Source organism: Podarcis liolepis (assembly GCF_965112155.1).
Source record: "Podarcis liolepis genome assembly, chromosome: 6".
Taxonomy (NCBI): Eukaryota; Metazoa; Chordata; class Lepidosauria; order Squamata; family Lacertidae; genus Podarcis; species Podarcis liolepis.
In genome coordinates, this window is record NC_139559.1 from 5,722,126 (window position 1) to 5,739,117 (window position 16,992).

Consider the following 16,992-nt stretch of genomic DNA (forward strand, 5'->3'; position numbering starts at 1 on the left):
ATAGGTACCTCTCTGGCAGGAAGGTAAACGGTGTTTCCGTGTGTTGCACTGGTTCGCCAGAAGCGGCTTAGTCATGCTGGCCACATGACTCGGAAGCTGTACGCCGGCTTCCTCGGCCAGTAAAGCGAGATGAGCGCCGCAACCCCAGAGTCGGCCACGACTGGACCTAATGGTCAGGGGCCCCTTTACCTTTACCAGGAGGATCAGAGAGATTCCTTTTAAAAATACACAAAGAGCTCTGCAAGATCACACCGAAGATCCGTTTTGTCCAACTTCCCTTTTCTGCCGAATACTTTTTGAGAAACTCCAAAAGGCATGAAAGGAACAGGTCGCCTGTGCTGTGAGCCCTCTGACAAATGGTATACTGCCTATGAACATGGAGGCTCCATTTAGGTGTCATGGCTAATAGCCACCTGTCCTTCAGGAATCTGTTTGTCTAATCCTATTGTGTTAAGCAGGTAATCTAATATTTTAACCAGTAAACAAATGAACTTCTTTAGGGTGGGAATTATGGATTCCCACATTTCAAATTCTAACATGTAAAATCCATCACTGAAAACACTCCTTTTCAAAATGTCCTGGATTTAAAACGTATGCGAAATGTCTGGCTCCCCACCCCACCGACATTTAAGACTGCTTCTTTTTGGGCCTGAAGCCACGAAATCATTAAGGCTACAAGATCCTATAAACCCAACATTCAAAGCCAGTTCAGAAGTGGAAAAAGACAACTTTGCTGCCCTCTTGCGGGAGGAAAAAAATGTCCTTTTGTAAGTCAGGACCTGGGAATCCAGAAGGATTTGCACAGAAAAAAGGCTTTTGGGCACAAAGGGACCCTTCTACTTTTGCAAGAGGTTTTGATGTGGGGGTTGAGGGGGCAGCTGCCTCCCCTAACTAATCCCATCATGATGATGATGATGATGATGATGATGGGCATGGTCAGGATTTTTTTGGGGGAAAGCTTTTCTTAGGAGGGTCAGAACCTCCGTTAAGGATTTATATTTTTTTACTGATTTTCATTTATTGGGTGGGGCACCTGTCCCCCCTTGACTAATCCCATGATGATGGTGGTGGTGAGGATTTTTGTTGCAGGAGCAGAACCTCACTCAGTTAAGGATTTTTATTAATTGTTATTGGTTTTTATTGAGCACTCCCCCCCCCCCCCACACACGGCTTGGCTAATCCCATGATGATGATAGTCAGGATTTGGTGGGGGGCAGGCTTTTGTTAGGAGGGGTAAAATCTCAGCTAAGGATTTTTATTATTTTTTACTGGTTTTAAATGATGGAGGGCAACTGCCCACCCCCGGGCTGATCCCATGATATTGATGAGGACAACAACAACAGAATTTTTCAGTGATGATGATGATGATAACTGAGTTTTCCAGTGAGTTGTAAGTCAAGCGACCTGCATAATAATAATAACAATAATAATAATAGTAATAATATTAATAATAACTGAGTTTTCCAGTGAGTCATAAGTAAAGCCACCTGCATAATAATAATAATACTGTAACAGAGTTTTCCAGTGAGGCACAAGTCAAGCGACCTGCATAATAATAATAATAATAATAATAATAACAACAACTGAGTTTTCCAGTGAGTCGCAAGTCAAGCAACCGGCATAATAATAATAATAATAATAATAATAATAATAACAACTGAGTTTTCCAGTGAGTCGCAAGTCAAGCAACCGGCATAATAATAATATTAATAATGATGATGATTTTTCCAGTGAGTCGCAAATCAAGCAACCTGCACAACAACGTTGGTCTATAAGGTGCTACAGGACTGCATCACATCATGGAAAGCACCACATTGAGCTGCATGCTGCTTCAGTGTATCTGAAGAAGTGTGCATGCACACAAAAGCTTATACCAGAACAAACATAGCTGGTCTATAAGGTGCTACTGGACAATTTTTAATTCTTTTTATTTTTAATAATAATAATAATAAGAGTTTTCCAGTGAGTCGCAAGTCAAGCAACCTGCATAATAATAATAATAACTGATTTTCCAGTGAGTCGCAAGTCAGGCGACCTGCATAATAATAATAGTAATAATAACTGATTTTCCAGTGAGTCGCAAGTCAGGCGACCTGCATAATAATAATAATAATAATAATAATAATAATAATAATAATAACTGATTTTCCAGTGAGTCGCAAGTCAGACGACCTGCATAATAATAATAATAATAATAATAATAATAATAATAATAATAACAGATTTTCCAGTGAGTCGCAAGTCAGGAGACCTGCATAATAATAATAATAATAATAATAATAATAATAATAACAACAACAACTGATTTTCCAGTGAGTCGCAAGTCAAGCGACCTGCATAACAACTACTACTACAATTGAGTTTTCCAGTGAGTTGCAAGTCAAGGGACCTGCAACGACACAGACGGACGGAGCCCTTCCTCCTGTCGCCCCCTCTGAAGCCTCCGCTCTCCCCGCCCGCCCCCCGCCGGCCCCGGGTTCAAGCGCGGGCCTCGCGAGGCCTGCGGGCTCCAGAACGCGGCCGCGCGGAACAATGGGTTGCCATGGCGACGGGCGAGGCCTGCGCGCAGCCCCGAGCCTGGCTCCGGCCCCGGGCCCGGCAGATGGGGGGTGTCGGGTGAGCGGCTGCCCCGGGAGCAACCATGCTAAGCCACAGGTAAGGCTCCCGGGGGAGGGGAGGGGGAGAAGCCTCGGGACCCGGGGGGGGGCCGAAAACGATGGGGGCTGCATAGGTGGAAGGCAGGGGAAAGGGGCGCCTCCCCCCCCCATCCCTGGGGGAGGTTGCTCCGCGGCTTCCCAAACGTGGGTCTCCAGCTGTTGTTTTGGCCTACAACTCCCATCATCCCTAGCTAGCAGGACCAGTGGTCAGGGACGATGGGAATTGTAGTCCCAAAACAACAGCTGGAGACCCAGGTTTGGGAAACCCTGCTTTATGGGAATGGGTGGGAGCCTTTGCAGGTGTCCCACCTCAAAAAATTATTATTATTATTATTATTTTATTTTATTTTATTATTTATTTAATATTATATTATATTATATTATATTATATTATATTATATTATATTATATTATATTATATTATATTATATTATATTATATTATATTATATTATATTATATTATATTATATTATGTTATGTTATAAATACCCCGCCCATCTGGCTGGGTTTCCCCAGCCGCTCTAGGCAGCTTGCATTACAGCAAAATATTAAAATACAATAATTCATCAGAGATTAAAAGCTTCCCTAAACATGGCTGCGGGCGACAGAAGTGGAAGTAAGGCCGCCTTTTGCAGAAAGGAACTCACCTGTCTCACAGGTAGGGAAGGAGTCAGCTGAGGGAGAATATCTCTTGCCACCTCCACCCAACTCCATCGAGGGGTTCAGGGGGTGCAAAGTGAGGTACCCGCTGAGCCGAAAGCACAGCGGGGCTACAGAAAGGAGGATGGACCCTAGGCTGCAATGTTTTGTTCGTTTAATTTCATAAATTGATATGCCGCTTGGTTGTACTGGGGGGGGGGGCAGACGGCAGACCTCAAAGCGGTTTGCAAAGAAAGATGAAGCTCTTTTTTTTTTTTAATCACACACACAAAAATTGCAAGCATAATTTAAAATGTACCAAAAGGTTAAAGCCACAAATGGCACGGACTAAAACAAATTAAAACTCATGCATGGAATGGTAGATAGAGCTGGAAGAGGAATCCCAGGGTCCTTTAGTACAACATTGCAGGAACTAGTTACAGCTAGGTAGCCGTGTTGGTCTGCCAGAGTCAAAATAAAAAAATTCCTTCCAGTAGCACCTTAAAGACCAACTAAGTTAGTTCTTGGTATGAGCTTATACATGAGCTTATACATGACTAAGCCATTTTTCACCTTCTCACCCCTTGCCTTTTCCTGGAAGACCTATTACAGTCGTTAAGAGTCGTCAACAGGCTCATCTCAGCTATCTGCCAATCTCCCATTCCCACCACCCTTCTGAGTAATACCCCTCCCCACCTTCTCACTATATAGAAGGATCTGGCAACTTCTGTTTCAGTGTATCTGAAGAAGTGTGCTTGCACACGAAAGCTCATACCAAAAACTAACTTGGTTGGTCTCTAAGGTGCTACTGGAAGGAATTTTTTTATTTTGATTGCAGGAACTGTAATTAAATCATGCATGACACCTGGGCAGGCTTGTCTAAATGAGAAGGCCTTCAGCCCATGCCCAAAATATATATTGAAGGTGACTGCCTATTATCAATAGGCAGGGAGTTCCAAAGTGTCCGTGCTGCCACACTAACAATACCACACACCAATATATGGGTAAAAGGAGGGAGGCTCAGGTCCTAGGAGCTGGTTCATGCAGTCATTTTGCCCGCTGTACTCATACAAACACCTTGCACCCATTCTTAATGGGGAAATGTGCCGTGTGAACAAGGTGTGCCCCAGACAGCGGCAGCGAGTACGCCTTGGGTATGATTTTCACATTTCACAGTTTTGCCAAGGTTTGGCTGCCAGGCAACCAGCTGTCCAGTTGTGCTTTTGCACACTACAGTACTTTCTCCCCCTATGGCTGTGGTTTTGATGCACAGAGGAGCCAGGCTGAGAAAGTTCAAGGGTAAAAAAAAGAAAAGACTGCAGGCAGGCCCTGGGCGCTCTCTGGTTAAATGGCCATTGATAAACCAGCAGGTTCCAGTCTGGTTGTTGCAACAGATCACAAGCTGAAGCGTTTGTGAGCATCTTTAATTGGCCTCCTCCCCCTGCCCTGAAGGTTGAGGAATGAGAATATGGGACACCCTGGGGGATGAGAAGAAGGGGTTCATAGAAGTCCAAGGAACAGGAAGGTTCATGGTTAAGTCAGCTTTCAAGTTCTTAGGATTTTAAAGGCTCAGGATATAGCCAAAGGCAAATACAGCATTGAAATTAAAGTTATTTGGGGGAACCCTCAAGCTGCCTACTATATGTCCCCTTGGCTTTCGCAGCTCTTTATTAGTGCTTTATAGTTGGCATTGGACACATTTAGCCTTAATTTATCTCTTAAGGCAGATGATATTTTAAGTAGGTTTTGGGATCCTTAGCTAAGGAGCTGAGCTATGAACCAGTTTACCATTCGAGTTTTACTGAATGGTGGTAGTCATTGCATATGCCATCTTAAAAAAAAAAATACTGCCTTTGCCTTTCTTTTTTTTAAGGGAATACAGTATGTCTCTAGAGATCATGGCTGTGGAGATGAGTAAAAAGCTGAAAATAGTGAGAATTGAGAAGGCCTGAAAGAAAGTCACGGAGTGACCATGCAGATGATCCTTGTTGATCTCCCTAGGCTAGCTGTTCTCTACATACCCAGACTTCATCATCTTGTTTATTTATATGCCACTTTCCTGCACAATTGTGCCCAAAGTGGCTTACAAAATATCAAATGAACAATAGCAATTCAAATACATGAAATAACCATAATCTTTATAAGTTAATGCGAAAGAAAACCCCACATGCAGCATTGCATAAAATAATCTGAATGACCTAACCTAATTTATTCCCACGGTTTAGCCAGAGAGCACTTTCCACAGGCCCAGGTAAGCATCTGCCACAGAACGCCTCTAGTTTCAAGGACATGGTGCATCTTTGCATGATATGCTCATCTTACTGGAAAACCTGCAGAATGTGTCATTCAGGGTCATGACATCTGTGAGGCTTGCAGAAAACTACTAGTGCCTGTGTTTCAACTGAGCTAAGTGCTCAAGTGTGTGTGCCCCTAGCGCTGCCAAGAGAAGGAAACATGCTGTCACAGGAAGGTACATTAGAAACATCTTGCAGCCATTTGGGGATGTCTCATGGCAGGGCTCCCTGTCCTTACGCATGCTTCAGATTTTCTGAGAGTTCTGCTGTACAACAAAAACACGAGTCCATCCACCATTTTCAGGCTTTGGGTCACACTGACATATGCCCACTCCCAAGCGCCTATGTGTTTGCCTTGATATTGCACTCCCTGACAGGCACTCAGAAAGGCCAACATAAGTGGATTCCGCCCCCGCCCCGAAAATGGAATAATATAAAGAGGAGATGTCATAAGCATAACCCCTGCTTGGTAAAGGTAAAAGGACCCCTGACTATTAGGTCCAGTCGTGACCGACTCTGGGGTTGCGGCGCTCATCTTGCTTTATTGGCCGAGAGAGCCAGTGTACAGCTTCCGGGTCGTGTGGCCAGCATGATTAAGCCGCTTCTGGCGAACCAGTGCAGCACACGGAAACACCGTTTACCTTCCTGCCAGAGAGGTACCTATTTATCTACTTGCACTTTGACGTGCTTTCGAACTGCTAGGTTGGCAGGAGCAGGGACCGAGCAACGGGAGCTCACACCGTCGCGGGGATTTGAACCGCCGACCTTCTGATCGGCAAGTCCTAGGCTCTGTGGTTTAACCCACAGCGCCACCCGCATCCCAGCTTAGCCATACCTCTTAAATAAAGCAGAGTGTAGCGCCACAAAAGTGTGCCAGGGAAATACCTTGTTCCAGGATGAGCAGCAGACATTATTGTAGCCTTGAAGGATTGTTGCATCTTGTCTTTCCTCCTGCTGCTTTCCACACATACACTATAAATGCACTAAGGGATTGTCTGATGGTGGTAAGGTAGCCTCCGGGAGGAATTAGCTTAGTTGCCTACTGGTCACTGCAGAGCTACATAGCCAGAAGGCCTCTAGCTCCCATTGGTGCAGATTCTCTGTTTCCTAAGCATGTCTGGCTAGTGGACTGGAAGTACGCATTGGCACAACTGCTCAGATCCTAGAAAAAGGCATGTGTGGCTTTCCATGTATATTGTTTTACTCTGGCTCCCATCAACCACAGCCAGGATGGCTCAGTGGTCAGATTATGGGAACGGCAGTCCAACAACCTGTGAACAGCCACAGGCTCCCTATCCCTGCCTTAGGTGTATAGACTAAGCAAGAGCCTCGGAAAGGAGGAGGAGAGAACAGCAGCCAGCCGAGGGACTCAGAGGAGTCTAGGAAAGTAGGGTTCCCATAGGGAATGATCCAGATGAATAAAAGGGTCAGTTTGAGTTTGAAAGGTGGAGGGAAACTAGGAGAGGAATGGCAGAGGGTCCAGGAGCTTCAGAGCAGAGGAAGTCTCTTATCACATTTATAACTGGACAAACTTTTGGCTGCAAGCCTCTGAGAACCAAAATTAAGAGGGGTTCAGAAGCCGCCGCGATGGCAGTCTTTCAGCTGACCTGCTCTTCCTTTGTGTGCCTGTTTCGTTCTTGTGTTCCAGCCCAGGCATGATGAACATTGGAACTATTGATGTCTATTTGAACAAGTTAGGGGCCAACCTCCAGACGGTGGTGTACAGCGAAGAGGAGCAGGAGAATGAAGCCTGGAGGATGTACATGGAGAGGAAGAATGTCGTGCTGGAGTTCCTGCACTCAGACCTCAGCCTCCACCTGCTCAAGCGCCACCACAAGAGGATTGAGCTTCTGAAAAAGTGCTCCTACTACATTGAAATCCTGCCTAAGCACTTGGCACTGGGAGATCAGAACCACCTGATGCTCCCCACCACCATGTTCCAACTGATAGACCCCTGGAGGTTCCAGAGGATGAAGAAAGTGGGGACCATCCAAACCAAAATCCAGCTGCTGCTCCTGTCTGACCTGTTGGAAGAGCTGGAGAAAGGTCGGGAGGAGCTGGTCCACTTCCTGGAGACCCACGACATGATGACTTTCCTCTCCAGATGGGACGCTGTCAAACCAAGGCTGGCGAGTCTCTCTGAGCAGATGGATTATTTCCTTGCTATGCTGGTACCGGGGAGGCTGTATGTCAAGCACCGCCTGGTATCGGACGTCGGGATTACCAAGATCCCTCACATCAGGCTTGTCCTGAGCACAAAGATGCCTGTGATGTTTGACCGGAGGGAGTCGGTGGCTCACGAGGACTGGGTGAGTCTCAAGTGGTTTGTTACCAGCCAGCAGCCGCAGCTCGAACAGTACGAACTCAGCTTTAAGCTGCTGGAGCCCAGAACTCCCCAAGAGCGAGTCCACTGCGGAATCATGCCGGTCACGTCGCACACCTGCGAAATCCACAACCTGTTGCCCGACCGTTTGTACAGGTTCACTGTCAAAAGGGCAGAGACTTACACACTTGTCTATGAACAGTGGCACGATTCCATCCTGCTTAAGACAAAACCGTACCTTGAGGAAGAAATGGAGACTTCTATGTCTGAACCCTGACTTTCCCATCGTAGCAATTCACAAGGAATGTAAAATAAGTCAAATTAAAAACTTATTTTTAAAGGTTTTGCATCAAACCACCAGCTTTTTCTGGTCTTGGGTGGAAATTTGGCAAGCCTTCAGCTGCCAAAACAGTAGTCTGTAGGCCACTGAGGTGCCCACAACAGTGGGGGAGAATGTCACCCAGTCCAGATTTACCGCCTTTAAGGCACCAGACCCACATCCAAACACCAGCCACCCACAGGCAAGAAAGGAGTCAGTAACAGTGTACCTATGAAGGTAATTTTTGGTAATCTCATGGTGCTGACTGGTGGTTCTTAAGGTTTTAAGGGGGACAGAGAGAAATGAAATGAACTTCTGACATTTCCCAAAAACTTTCAAAACTTTACTTTCAGTGTATGTAGGTCCAGATATCATCCTCATTTCTATTAGGAACTGGCAAAGATGTAATTGGCAAAAACAAGCTTCTAACATTTCCTTCTGGACTTCCTGAAATTGTACCAATTCACTTTTTTCCTTTTTTTACTAGAACATGTAGATAGCAGGGAAGACCTGGTTTTGGCTTCTCCAGTTGGATGGTTGGCCAAGGAAATGCTATCCAAAGGGCTTTGAAGTTAGGGTCCTATAGATTGGGTTGGGGGGAAAGAGTTGATAGTAGCCCTGGTGGATTTCACTTGTGGGCCATATGAAGACATGCAGCTCTTGGTCACATAAAGAGATATTCTTGGTCTCACCTAGTGTAAATGGAACTCAGCAAAAGCCAGTGTCTTTTGTTCTGCGAACCCACCACTGCCCCCAAGATATAGCAGTGGTCTTTAAGATGGCTACTAGTGGTTAGTTTGATGCTCAGAGGCAAAAAGCCACTGAAACGACAGATGAGGAGGCTTATTGTTTTCACAACCCATTTTGAGACTTTCCACAGACGTCTCAGTTCTTGGCAACCATGACATTTTTTTAGCCATGAGGGTATTTGATTGTTTTCAATCTATTTTAAAAATATTTTGTTTGGTGTCACCTTGGGCTCCTTTGGGCAAAAGGGCTGAATAAAAATCCAAACAAATCAATAATCTAGTTTGCCATAGTGAGAAACGGGCTTGATCTAAACCATCAAGGCTCATCTTGGGCCACTGCAAGCCTCCTTTAAACTAGCGGGCCAGTGTTTCTCAGAGAGATGCTTGAACTCAAACTGATAGCCTGGCTTGCCTCAGGGCCACTGCTCTTTTCTCCCAGGCATGGGGAACATCCTGCTGACATGCTCTAATGCAAGGAGGGGAGAGCTGTGGACCCCCTGATGTTATTGGAGCCCAGCTCATCACACCAGCCGACATTGCTTATGGTCTGATGATGGCAGCGACATCTGCCTTTTCCTTGCTGTCCAGGAAACAGATGATGGCTCGTGTTCCCTCTGTCAGCCATATTTAGACACGCGGTTCTGTTTATTCTGCCTTCTCTTGGGTCTCCTCCAAAATCCGCGCCAGCTTTATATGCAACTATAATTTGGAGCCTGGGCAGCTCAGTTGGTTAAAGTACTGTGCTGATAATGCCAAGGATGAAGGTTCGCTTCCCGTATGGGACAGCTGTATATTTCTCATCATGGGGTTGGATTGATGATCCTTAGGGTCCCTTCCAACTGCCGTTCTATGATTGTTGGTTCCTTCCACCCACTGTGGAGTGTCAGGCGTTTCTTTTATTTCTGAGCTTCTCTAGGCTCCAGACTGCAGCAAAAGAGGAAAGTTTTACTTGAAACACCTCTCTCTTTCACTGGCTTCCTACAAATCACTATTGTTGTTGTTACTACCCCAGGGCACCTGAAGAGCAGGCAGGTCACTCGTTCTAAATACTGAGAGCCAAATTCTTAATACAGATCTGGTTATATCTCCAGTCCCCAAAAGCCTCCATGGGGCTACAGGGGTTAAGTACCGTATTTTTCGCCCTATAGGACACACTTTTTCCCCTCCCAAAATGAAGGGGAAATGTGTGTACGTCCTATGGGGCGAATGCAGGCTGCGCACCGACCCCTCTCACTCTCCAGGCTTCGCGGACCTCTCCACAAGCAGCGGGAGCCAGCGCTGGGCTCCCACGGCTTGCAGAGAGCTGCCTGTTTGGGGGCTGGGGTCGGGGGAAGCTCGGGCCTCCCCCGCCCCACGCCTGGGGGGGGAATAATTTTTTTCCTTTTATTTCCCCCCCGAAAAACTAGGTGCGCCTTATGGGACGGTGCGTCCTATGAGGCGAAAAATACGGTAGTTCTGTTCCAACTAAACACCAGGAAGAACTTGCTGGCAGTAAGAGCTGTTTGACACCCCCCATGAAACCCACACCATGTTTCTATTCATGATTTTGCTGTCAAATCACTTGGAGATGTTTCATGGGAAGGGAAATGAATAAGTAAGAGCTGTTTCACAGTGGAACGGACTTCCTCAGGAGGTAGTGGACTCTCTCCTTCACTGGAGGTTTTTAAGCAGAGGTTGGATGGCTGTCTGTCATGGATGCTTTAGCTGAGATTCCTGCTTTGCAGAGGGCTGGACTGGATGAACCTGGGGGGGTCCCTTACAATTGTAGGATAGGATAATAATAATAATAATAATAATAATAATAATAATAATAATAATAATTTTTATTTATATCCCGCCCTCCCCGGCCAGAGCCGGGCTCAGGGTGGCTAACACCAATAAAATTACAGTAAAAACTTAATGAGGGGGGACCCCAATTTAAAATACAGGTTAAAATACAGGTTAAATAAAAGGCCAGGCGGAACAGCTCTGTCTTGCAGGCCCTGCGGAAAGATGTCAAGTCCCGCAGGGCCCTAGTCTCCTGTGACAGAGCATTCCACCAAGTCAGGGCCAGTACTGAAAAGGCCCTGGCCCTAGTTGCGACCAATCTAACCACCTTGCGACCTGGGACCACCAAAATGTTGTCATTTGTGGACCTTAAGGTCCTCCGCGGGGCATATCAGGAGAGGCGGTCCCTCTAGAGACTAAAGGAGAGGGAGATCAGCCCTTTTCACCCAGCATCATTTTGCCCCTGAAGATGCTCATAATTGCATGTGTAAATTTCCCCTAACTGGGCCAACAGCAGTTTGGGGGACAAGGGGATCACTGGGAATATGGTGGGAGGGATTCTCTCATCCTCCCCCAGGGGCCATAGTCCCAGTCCACATGCCCCAGTCCAGCTGCTTTTTGCAAACATCCAGGGAGGCAAAGCTATCAAAGGCTATGCCCTCCATCCATCCATTGTGCTTCTGAATCACAAGTGGGCAAAGTGCGTGCCCAGCTTGCAGGCTTCCCTCGGGCATCAGGTTGGTCACTGCGAGAACAGGATGCCCAATGGCCGGATCCAGCAGGCTCATGTTCTTGACATGTACAAGAGCTCCCAAAACCCAATCACAAATATCTATTGTATTGTGGGGCTCTTGTGTAGTTGTCTGTCGATTAACAAATAAGCCTGTGTGTGCTAAGGGCATAAATTCCGTAGCTTGGAGTTCTGTAGTTTAACTATGAACTTTGTAAAGAAGTATTCTTTTATCCTGGTTCTTCCAACATTCAGTATCACTGGATGCCCATGAATTCTAATTTTACTTTCTCTGTTCCATGCATGATTTTATAGACTTGTGTCACTTTCTCTCTTACTTGCCTTTTCTCTAAACTAAAAAATTTCCCCCAAAGCTGCAGTTTTTCCTCATAAGGGAGTTGCTCCACCCCTTGGATTATTTTCGTTGCTGTTTTCTGAACCTTTTCCAACTGCAATACCCTTTGATGCTTTTGAATTATGGTGCTGGAGGAGACTCTTGAGAGTCCCATGGACTGCAAGAAGATCAAACGTATCCATTCTGAAGGAAATCAGCCCTGAGTGCTCACTAAACAACAGCAACAAATACCCTTTTAGAGGTGGGGCAACCATTAGCTTTCACCTTGTGGGGGTTTATTTAGTTGGGAGCATTTTTTTTAAAATGTGATCCCTCAAGTGAGGGGGCCATAACTCAGAGGTAGAGAGAACGCTCCTGCCTTTGTATAAGGAAGGTCTCAGGTTCAGTCTCTCAGCTCTCCGGAGTTTGCTGGGAAGGACTCCTCTAAAACACATATACCCCAAATAATTCATCACCCCAGTCAGAATTCAGTAAAGTTTTATTTCACATAATACAATCAGCATCATTGAAAAGGTTAAGGTTCATATAAACATCACAGAAATATTTTAATCAGCCTGTAAATTGAAACAAAACAAAAAATAGTACAAGGAGCCATAATTTATAGACATTAAAGCTTCAAATCTATTAAACTTAATTTCAGGCCCTCAAAAAGGGTGCTTAAGAAATTGTACATGCAAATCCAGGTTTTTTTTAAAAAAAATTACACTGCATCCTAAAAATGGAATCCAACAGATACAATCAAAACCAACAAGTAAAGATAGAAGTATATGTATAAAAAACAGCATGTAACTTGGTTCCTGTATTTCAGGGCGTTGGGCTAGTGACCCTTTGGGTCTCTTCCAACGCTTACAATCCTGATTCTATGGTTACGGCTCATCTGTTGTCTTTCAGTCCATTTCACAGAAAAGCAACATTTCATGCGTTGGAAACTCATTCAGCTGGAAACTCATGAAATGCATGGGGGCTGTGCAAGAGCCCTAGGCCCCGCTCAGTTCATTAGTGGGCCAGGGCTGAACCGTGCACTTCATTTGTATTTAAACGACATTATTGCACTAAGTTTTTTGTTTTGTTTTCAAATTGCCTCTGCATTTATACTGATTGTCTTAAGTAGAAATGTATTGGGACGATACACGGCACAAACCTCTAAATACTTTAAAAAATACTCGGTGTTGAACATTTTCTTGAAGCCACGTACGTTGCAGCTATTTGACAGATAAAATTCTACTGACGAAAAGCAAGTGGATCACTTGCAGTCGCTGAATGCTGAGGCTAAGACACAGCCAATTACTGCAGCGTTTGCTCCTCACAATAGACTCCGCGAGGAAGTCCTCCTTCGCGAGCCCCACTGAAATGAATCAGACTTGGAATCACAGAATTGTGGAGTTGGAAGGGACCCCTGAGGATCATCTAGTCCAACCCGCTGCAATGCAGACCTGTGCACAGGTCCACTTACATACATCCCATTCATTTCAGCAAGTATGTGCAGTAGAAGAGCCCAGGGGTTTGCGCCTAGCAGTACCTCTCCAACAATCACCAAACACAGCCACGTAGAACTGTAAAAGGTCCTGACTACAGACTTCCAGCAGGCGTGGGTACCTGAGGTCACTGCTACAGGGGAACAAAGATTTTACCTTGTATTTCCTTGCTATAACCTAGCTTGTGCCCTCTGGATAAAGATATTGGTCAGATAGGGGAAAGCGGGAGTCAACAGCTTGCTAACCTAGCAGAAGGGTGAGGGAAAGGTGAGGCAATTATGGTTCGGGAAAGAGCAAAGTGCAGGTTGTAGATTTCTGCCAGGTATGCAGCAGCTACTGTATAAGGCACAAAGTTGGAAGTGGAAGAAAGGAACAGAGTTGGCCAGGAGCAGAGTACAGTGGTGCCCCGCAAGATGAATGCCTCGCAAGACGGAAAACTCGCTAGACGAAAGAGTTTTCCGTTTTGGAGGTGCTTCGCAAAACGAATCTCCTATGGGCTTGCTTCGCAAGATGAAAATGTCTTGCGAGTTCCTGCGGGGGTTTTTTCCTCCCCCCCCCCTTTTTCTAAGCCGCTAAGCCGCTTATCAGCTGATCCGATAAGCTGATAAGCCACTAATAGCGCTAATCCTCTAATCCGTCAATGGGCTTGCTTCGCAAGACAAAAAAACTGCTAGACGAAGAGAATCACAGAACGGATTCTTTTCACCTTGCGAGGCACCACTGTAGCTAATGTAGAATGGGCAGAAAGAACACAACCTGGTGTCTCCCATAAGAACAGCCCTGCTGGATCAGGCCAATGGCCGATCTAGTCCAGTATCCTGTTCTCACAGTGGTCAAACAGATACCTTTGGGAAATCCAGAAGGATTCGAAAACAAGAGCCCTCTTCCTTCCTGTGGCTTACAGCAACCAATCTTACTGCCTTCCCAAGAACTCCACCTTTGGGGCCGCAACTCTCATTGGCCATGTTGGCCAGAGTTGCCAAAGCACAAGATTGTGGAAGGGAGACAGGATGCGGGCGGGGAAGATATCAAGTCAGGGCACAGAGGTGGGAGAGTTTAAAATGAAAATGTAAACAGCCATATGCCTAGTCGCCTGTGGCAAGTAAGGATCGCCCTCTGGGCAGCCTGCAATGGAAACTTTATTATTCTATGTAATAAAATGTGGAGCTTATTTTCTTTTTATGCCACTTGCTACCCATGTAGTAAGCATGAAGGCTAGTGAAAATGGGCCGGCAGCTTTAATTTCCAAGGCTGGCTTAAAAGCTTCCATCACCGTTGCACAAAGAAAGGGCGAGTGAGTGCCAGGATACAATTATGTCTGTATATTGACTTGCTCTTTCTTTATACATCCGCTGCTGTTATTATAAGATCAGCACTCCTGTCCAAAACTTCCTTCCCGTTCCAGAGCAAAGTGATTCACGAAGCTGCATTTGCACTAACAAAGTTCAAACATTCACATTTAAAACAATCGAGGTAGAACTAAAGGGAAAAGAGTCCCCCCCCCCTTTTTATTGCTATTAAGACTCCTGACAATAAGTAAACATTTCTAGAGGGGAAACCCTCATGCTAAGAGAAAGGGGATTCCAAAGGTTTGCACAATAATTAGGTTTGCCGCTTGCAGAATTCTAAGACCCTCATCCCACCACACCCTGCTGTTAAAAAGCAGCCCCATATATACATCACGACAATATAAAGACAGTGGAGAGGTGCCGGAACAGAAAAAGTCCCCACAACCCTCGTTATTGAAAAAAAAAGTAGTCTAGCTTCAGCAAATTACTACAAACACGGCTCAGTTCACCTCCATGGGCTTTGCAGAGCTGGATGAGGCCAGGCCAGAACAGCAGAGTCCAGCAAAAGCTGACTGGCAACTCATTTTGAGAATCAAGGTCCTTGTGCATCAAGCCTCATGCAGACTTTCTGTTTTAAGGTAGGCACTTAATGTAATGATAAAAGGTAAGCCTCTCCTCTGGTGCAGTTCACACAACCCGTGTGGAAACAGTGCAATGCACACGGATCTGCTGAACTAGGTTCTCAAAGCCATGTGATATTGGGAGACGGTACCCAGCAAAGCTGGGCAGCTACATTCAGTTATCCTAGCCTGACCAGGCACTGGATTGGAAATGACATCATCAAGGCCCATACAGAGATCATGGGCGGTGTGTGTGGAGAAAAAGCTACTTTGCAACGCCTGGTCATTCTTGGCATGCCAGGTTATTTTCTGGAGACTTGCACTGCAAGGGTTTGCGGTTCTACAGTAGGTGCAACTTTTAAAAAGCAAGCTACAAAAAAATATACATTATATTCTTGCCCGGAGGAAACACTTTTCAAGTAAAAAATTTAAAATGGCCACTTTAAAAACATTTGTACAAAAAGGTTCCCCAGGAGAGAGGCCACCTTGAGTAAGTGATTGGGGTTTAATGGCTCATTATTAAAAAAACAAAAACTTAACTTGGGCTTGGTCCTCTGTACATTGCGGTGTCTCTCTTCCCCAAATGCACTAAGCTGGTCTGCTTGCTTTGAGCAAGGAATTGGTGCGGCAATTGCAGCAGGGCTGGTGCAGTTTCCTTTGGCAGACGGGTGGGATCCTGAACATCCTGTTTTGGACCTCCTTTTGGTTTTCTACAGCATCCATTTGGACCCCAAAGCAAAAAGCTAAGATGCACATCCCAAACTGGACAGGCGGCGTGTCCACAGAGCCACCCAACATTTTGCCCACCCCCATTCTAAAAGATTCTCTACACATATACACAAAATCAAAAGGAATGCATTCAGAAAACAGCACAGGGTGGCAAGTGGTGCCATCCAGAGAAGTCCAGCGTCCAAGGCAGCACCACTGACACAGCCCCCATGTCCCTTGGTTTACGAGAAGGCAGCATGGCAGAGTCAGGCCCACTCAGGCACATCACAAGCTCATGCTGCCTGAGCCATGTGGTGCTGTGCTGGCCACAGTCTAGTGCAATCACCAAAATAAGGTTGGAGGTCGGTCGTTGTGCTTTCTTCCCGGCTGAATGGCTAAAACGGTAGCGCCTTGCATATCATCCCAGAGGCGTGTTCTTTACACAGTAGCTTCTGAGTAACCATTCCCATGCGCTAGACAGGCCACTGGTTCTGCCTCCGGCCAGCAATTATCGTGTTCACTAAAAAGGTGCCTGTGAAACAGGTGCCTTAAAAACAAAGAGGGGTTCCCCCCCCAAGAGCCGTGGGTTCTCATCGGCGAATTGCCTGCACCTTCATGACCTGGATCTCAGTGGCGTCAGTGAAGCATCTGCGGCTCCTGTAGTGTTCGAGGAGTCTACGCCATAAAGGGTTGCTCTCCAGGAGGTAACGGTTTCCTGTAAGCAAAGCCGGGGGGGGTTGGGGGAAAGAGAGAAGAGTTAAGCAACAACGAAAAGCAGTCCATCCCTCTCTTTTCAGCTTCATCCTCTGAAGAAGGCATCTTTTCCAGCAAGAACAAGGCTCCACAGCAACGGACTTGCCCACCTCTCACTGTTTCCCTTAAGCCACATACCAATAATAATAATAATAATAATAATAATAATAATAATAATAATAATTTATAGCCCAGCCAAGGCCAGGCTTAGGGCAGCTAACAAACAATAATAAAAACAAGTTGAGTGAATACAACTTAAAAAGCAAGATTAAAATACAACATTAAAACATTAAAAAGCGGCCTCATCAACAGG

The 16,992-nt window shown here is 45.7% G+C and overlaps 2 protein-coding genes and 1 long non-coding RNA gene across 3 annotated transcripts in view; 1 reads left to right on the forward strand and 2 right to left on the reverse strand.

Annotated features, from left to right (window-relative positions):
* LOC310708966 overlaps positions 1 to 16,992 on the reverse strand; it is a 190,386-nt gene that overhangs the window by 134,148 nt on the left and 39,246 nt on the right. The gene's annotated exons all lie outside the window — the stretch shown is intronic.
* FNDC11 (fibronectin type III domain containing 11) lies at positions 2,533 to 8,254 on the forward strand (the record flags this gene model as incomplete). The annotated part of the gene is given in 3 exon segments (XM_083507685.1): positions 2,533 to 2,619; positions 2,621 to 2,655; positions 7,240 to 8,254. Coding segments are annotated over 3 exon segments (1,074 nt in total). The 3' UTR covers positions 8,192 to 8,254.
* HELZ2 (helicase with zinc finger 2) overlaps positions 14,815 to 16,992 on the reverse strand; it is a 51,428-nt gene continuing 49,250 nt past the window's right edge. The window contains exon 20 of the mRNA XM_083507294.1: positions 14,815 to 16,641. Within this exon, the coding sequence (XP_083363420.1) occupies positions 16,517 to 16,641 (125 nt within the window). The 3' untranslated portion in view covers positions 14,815 to 16,516. The remainder of the gene's footprint in view (positions 16,642 to 16,992) is intronic.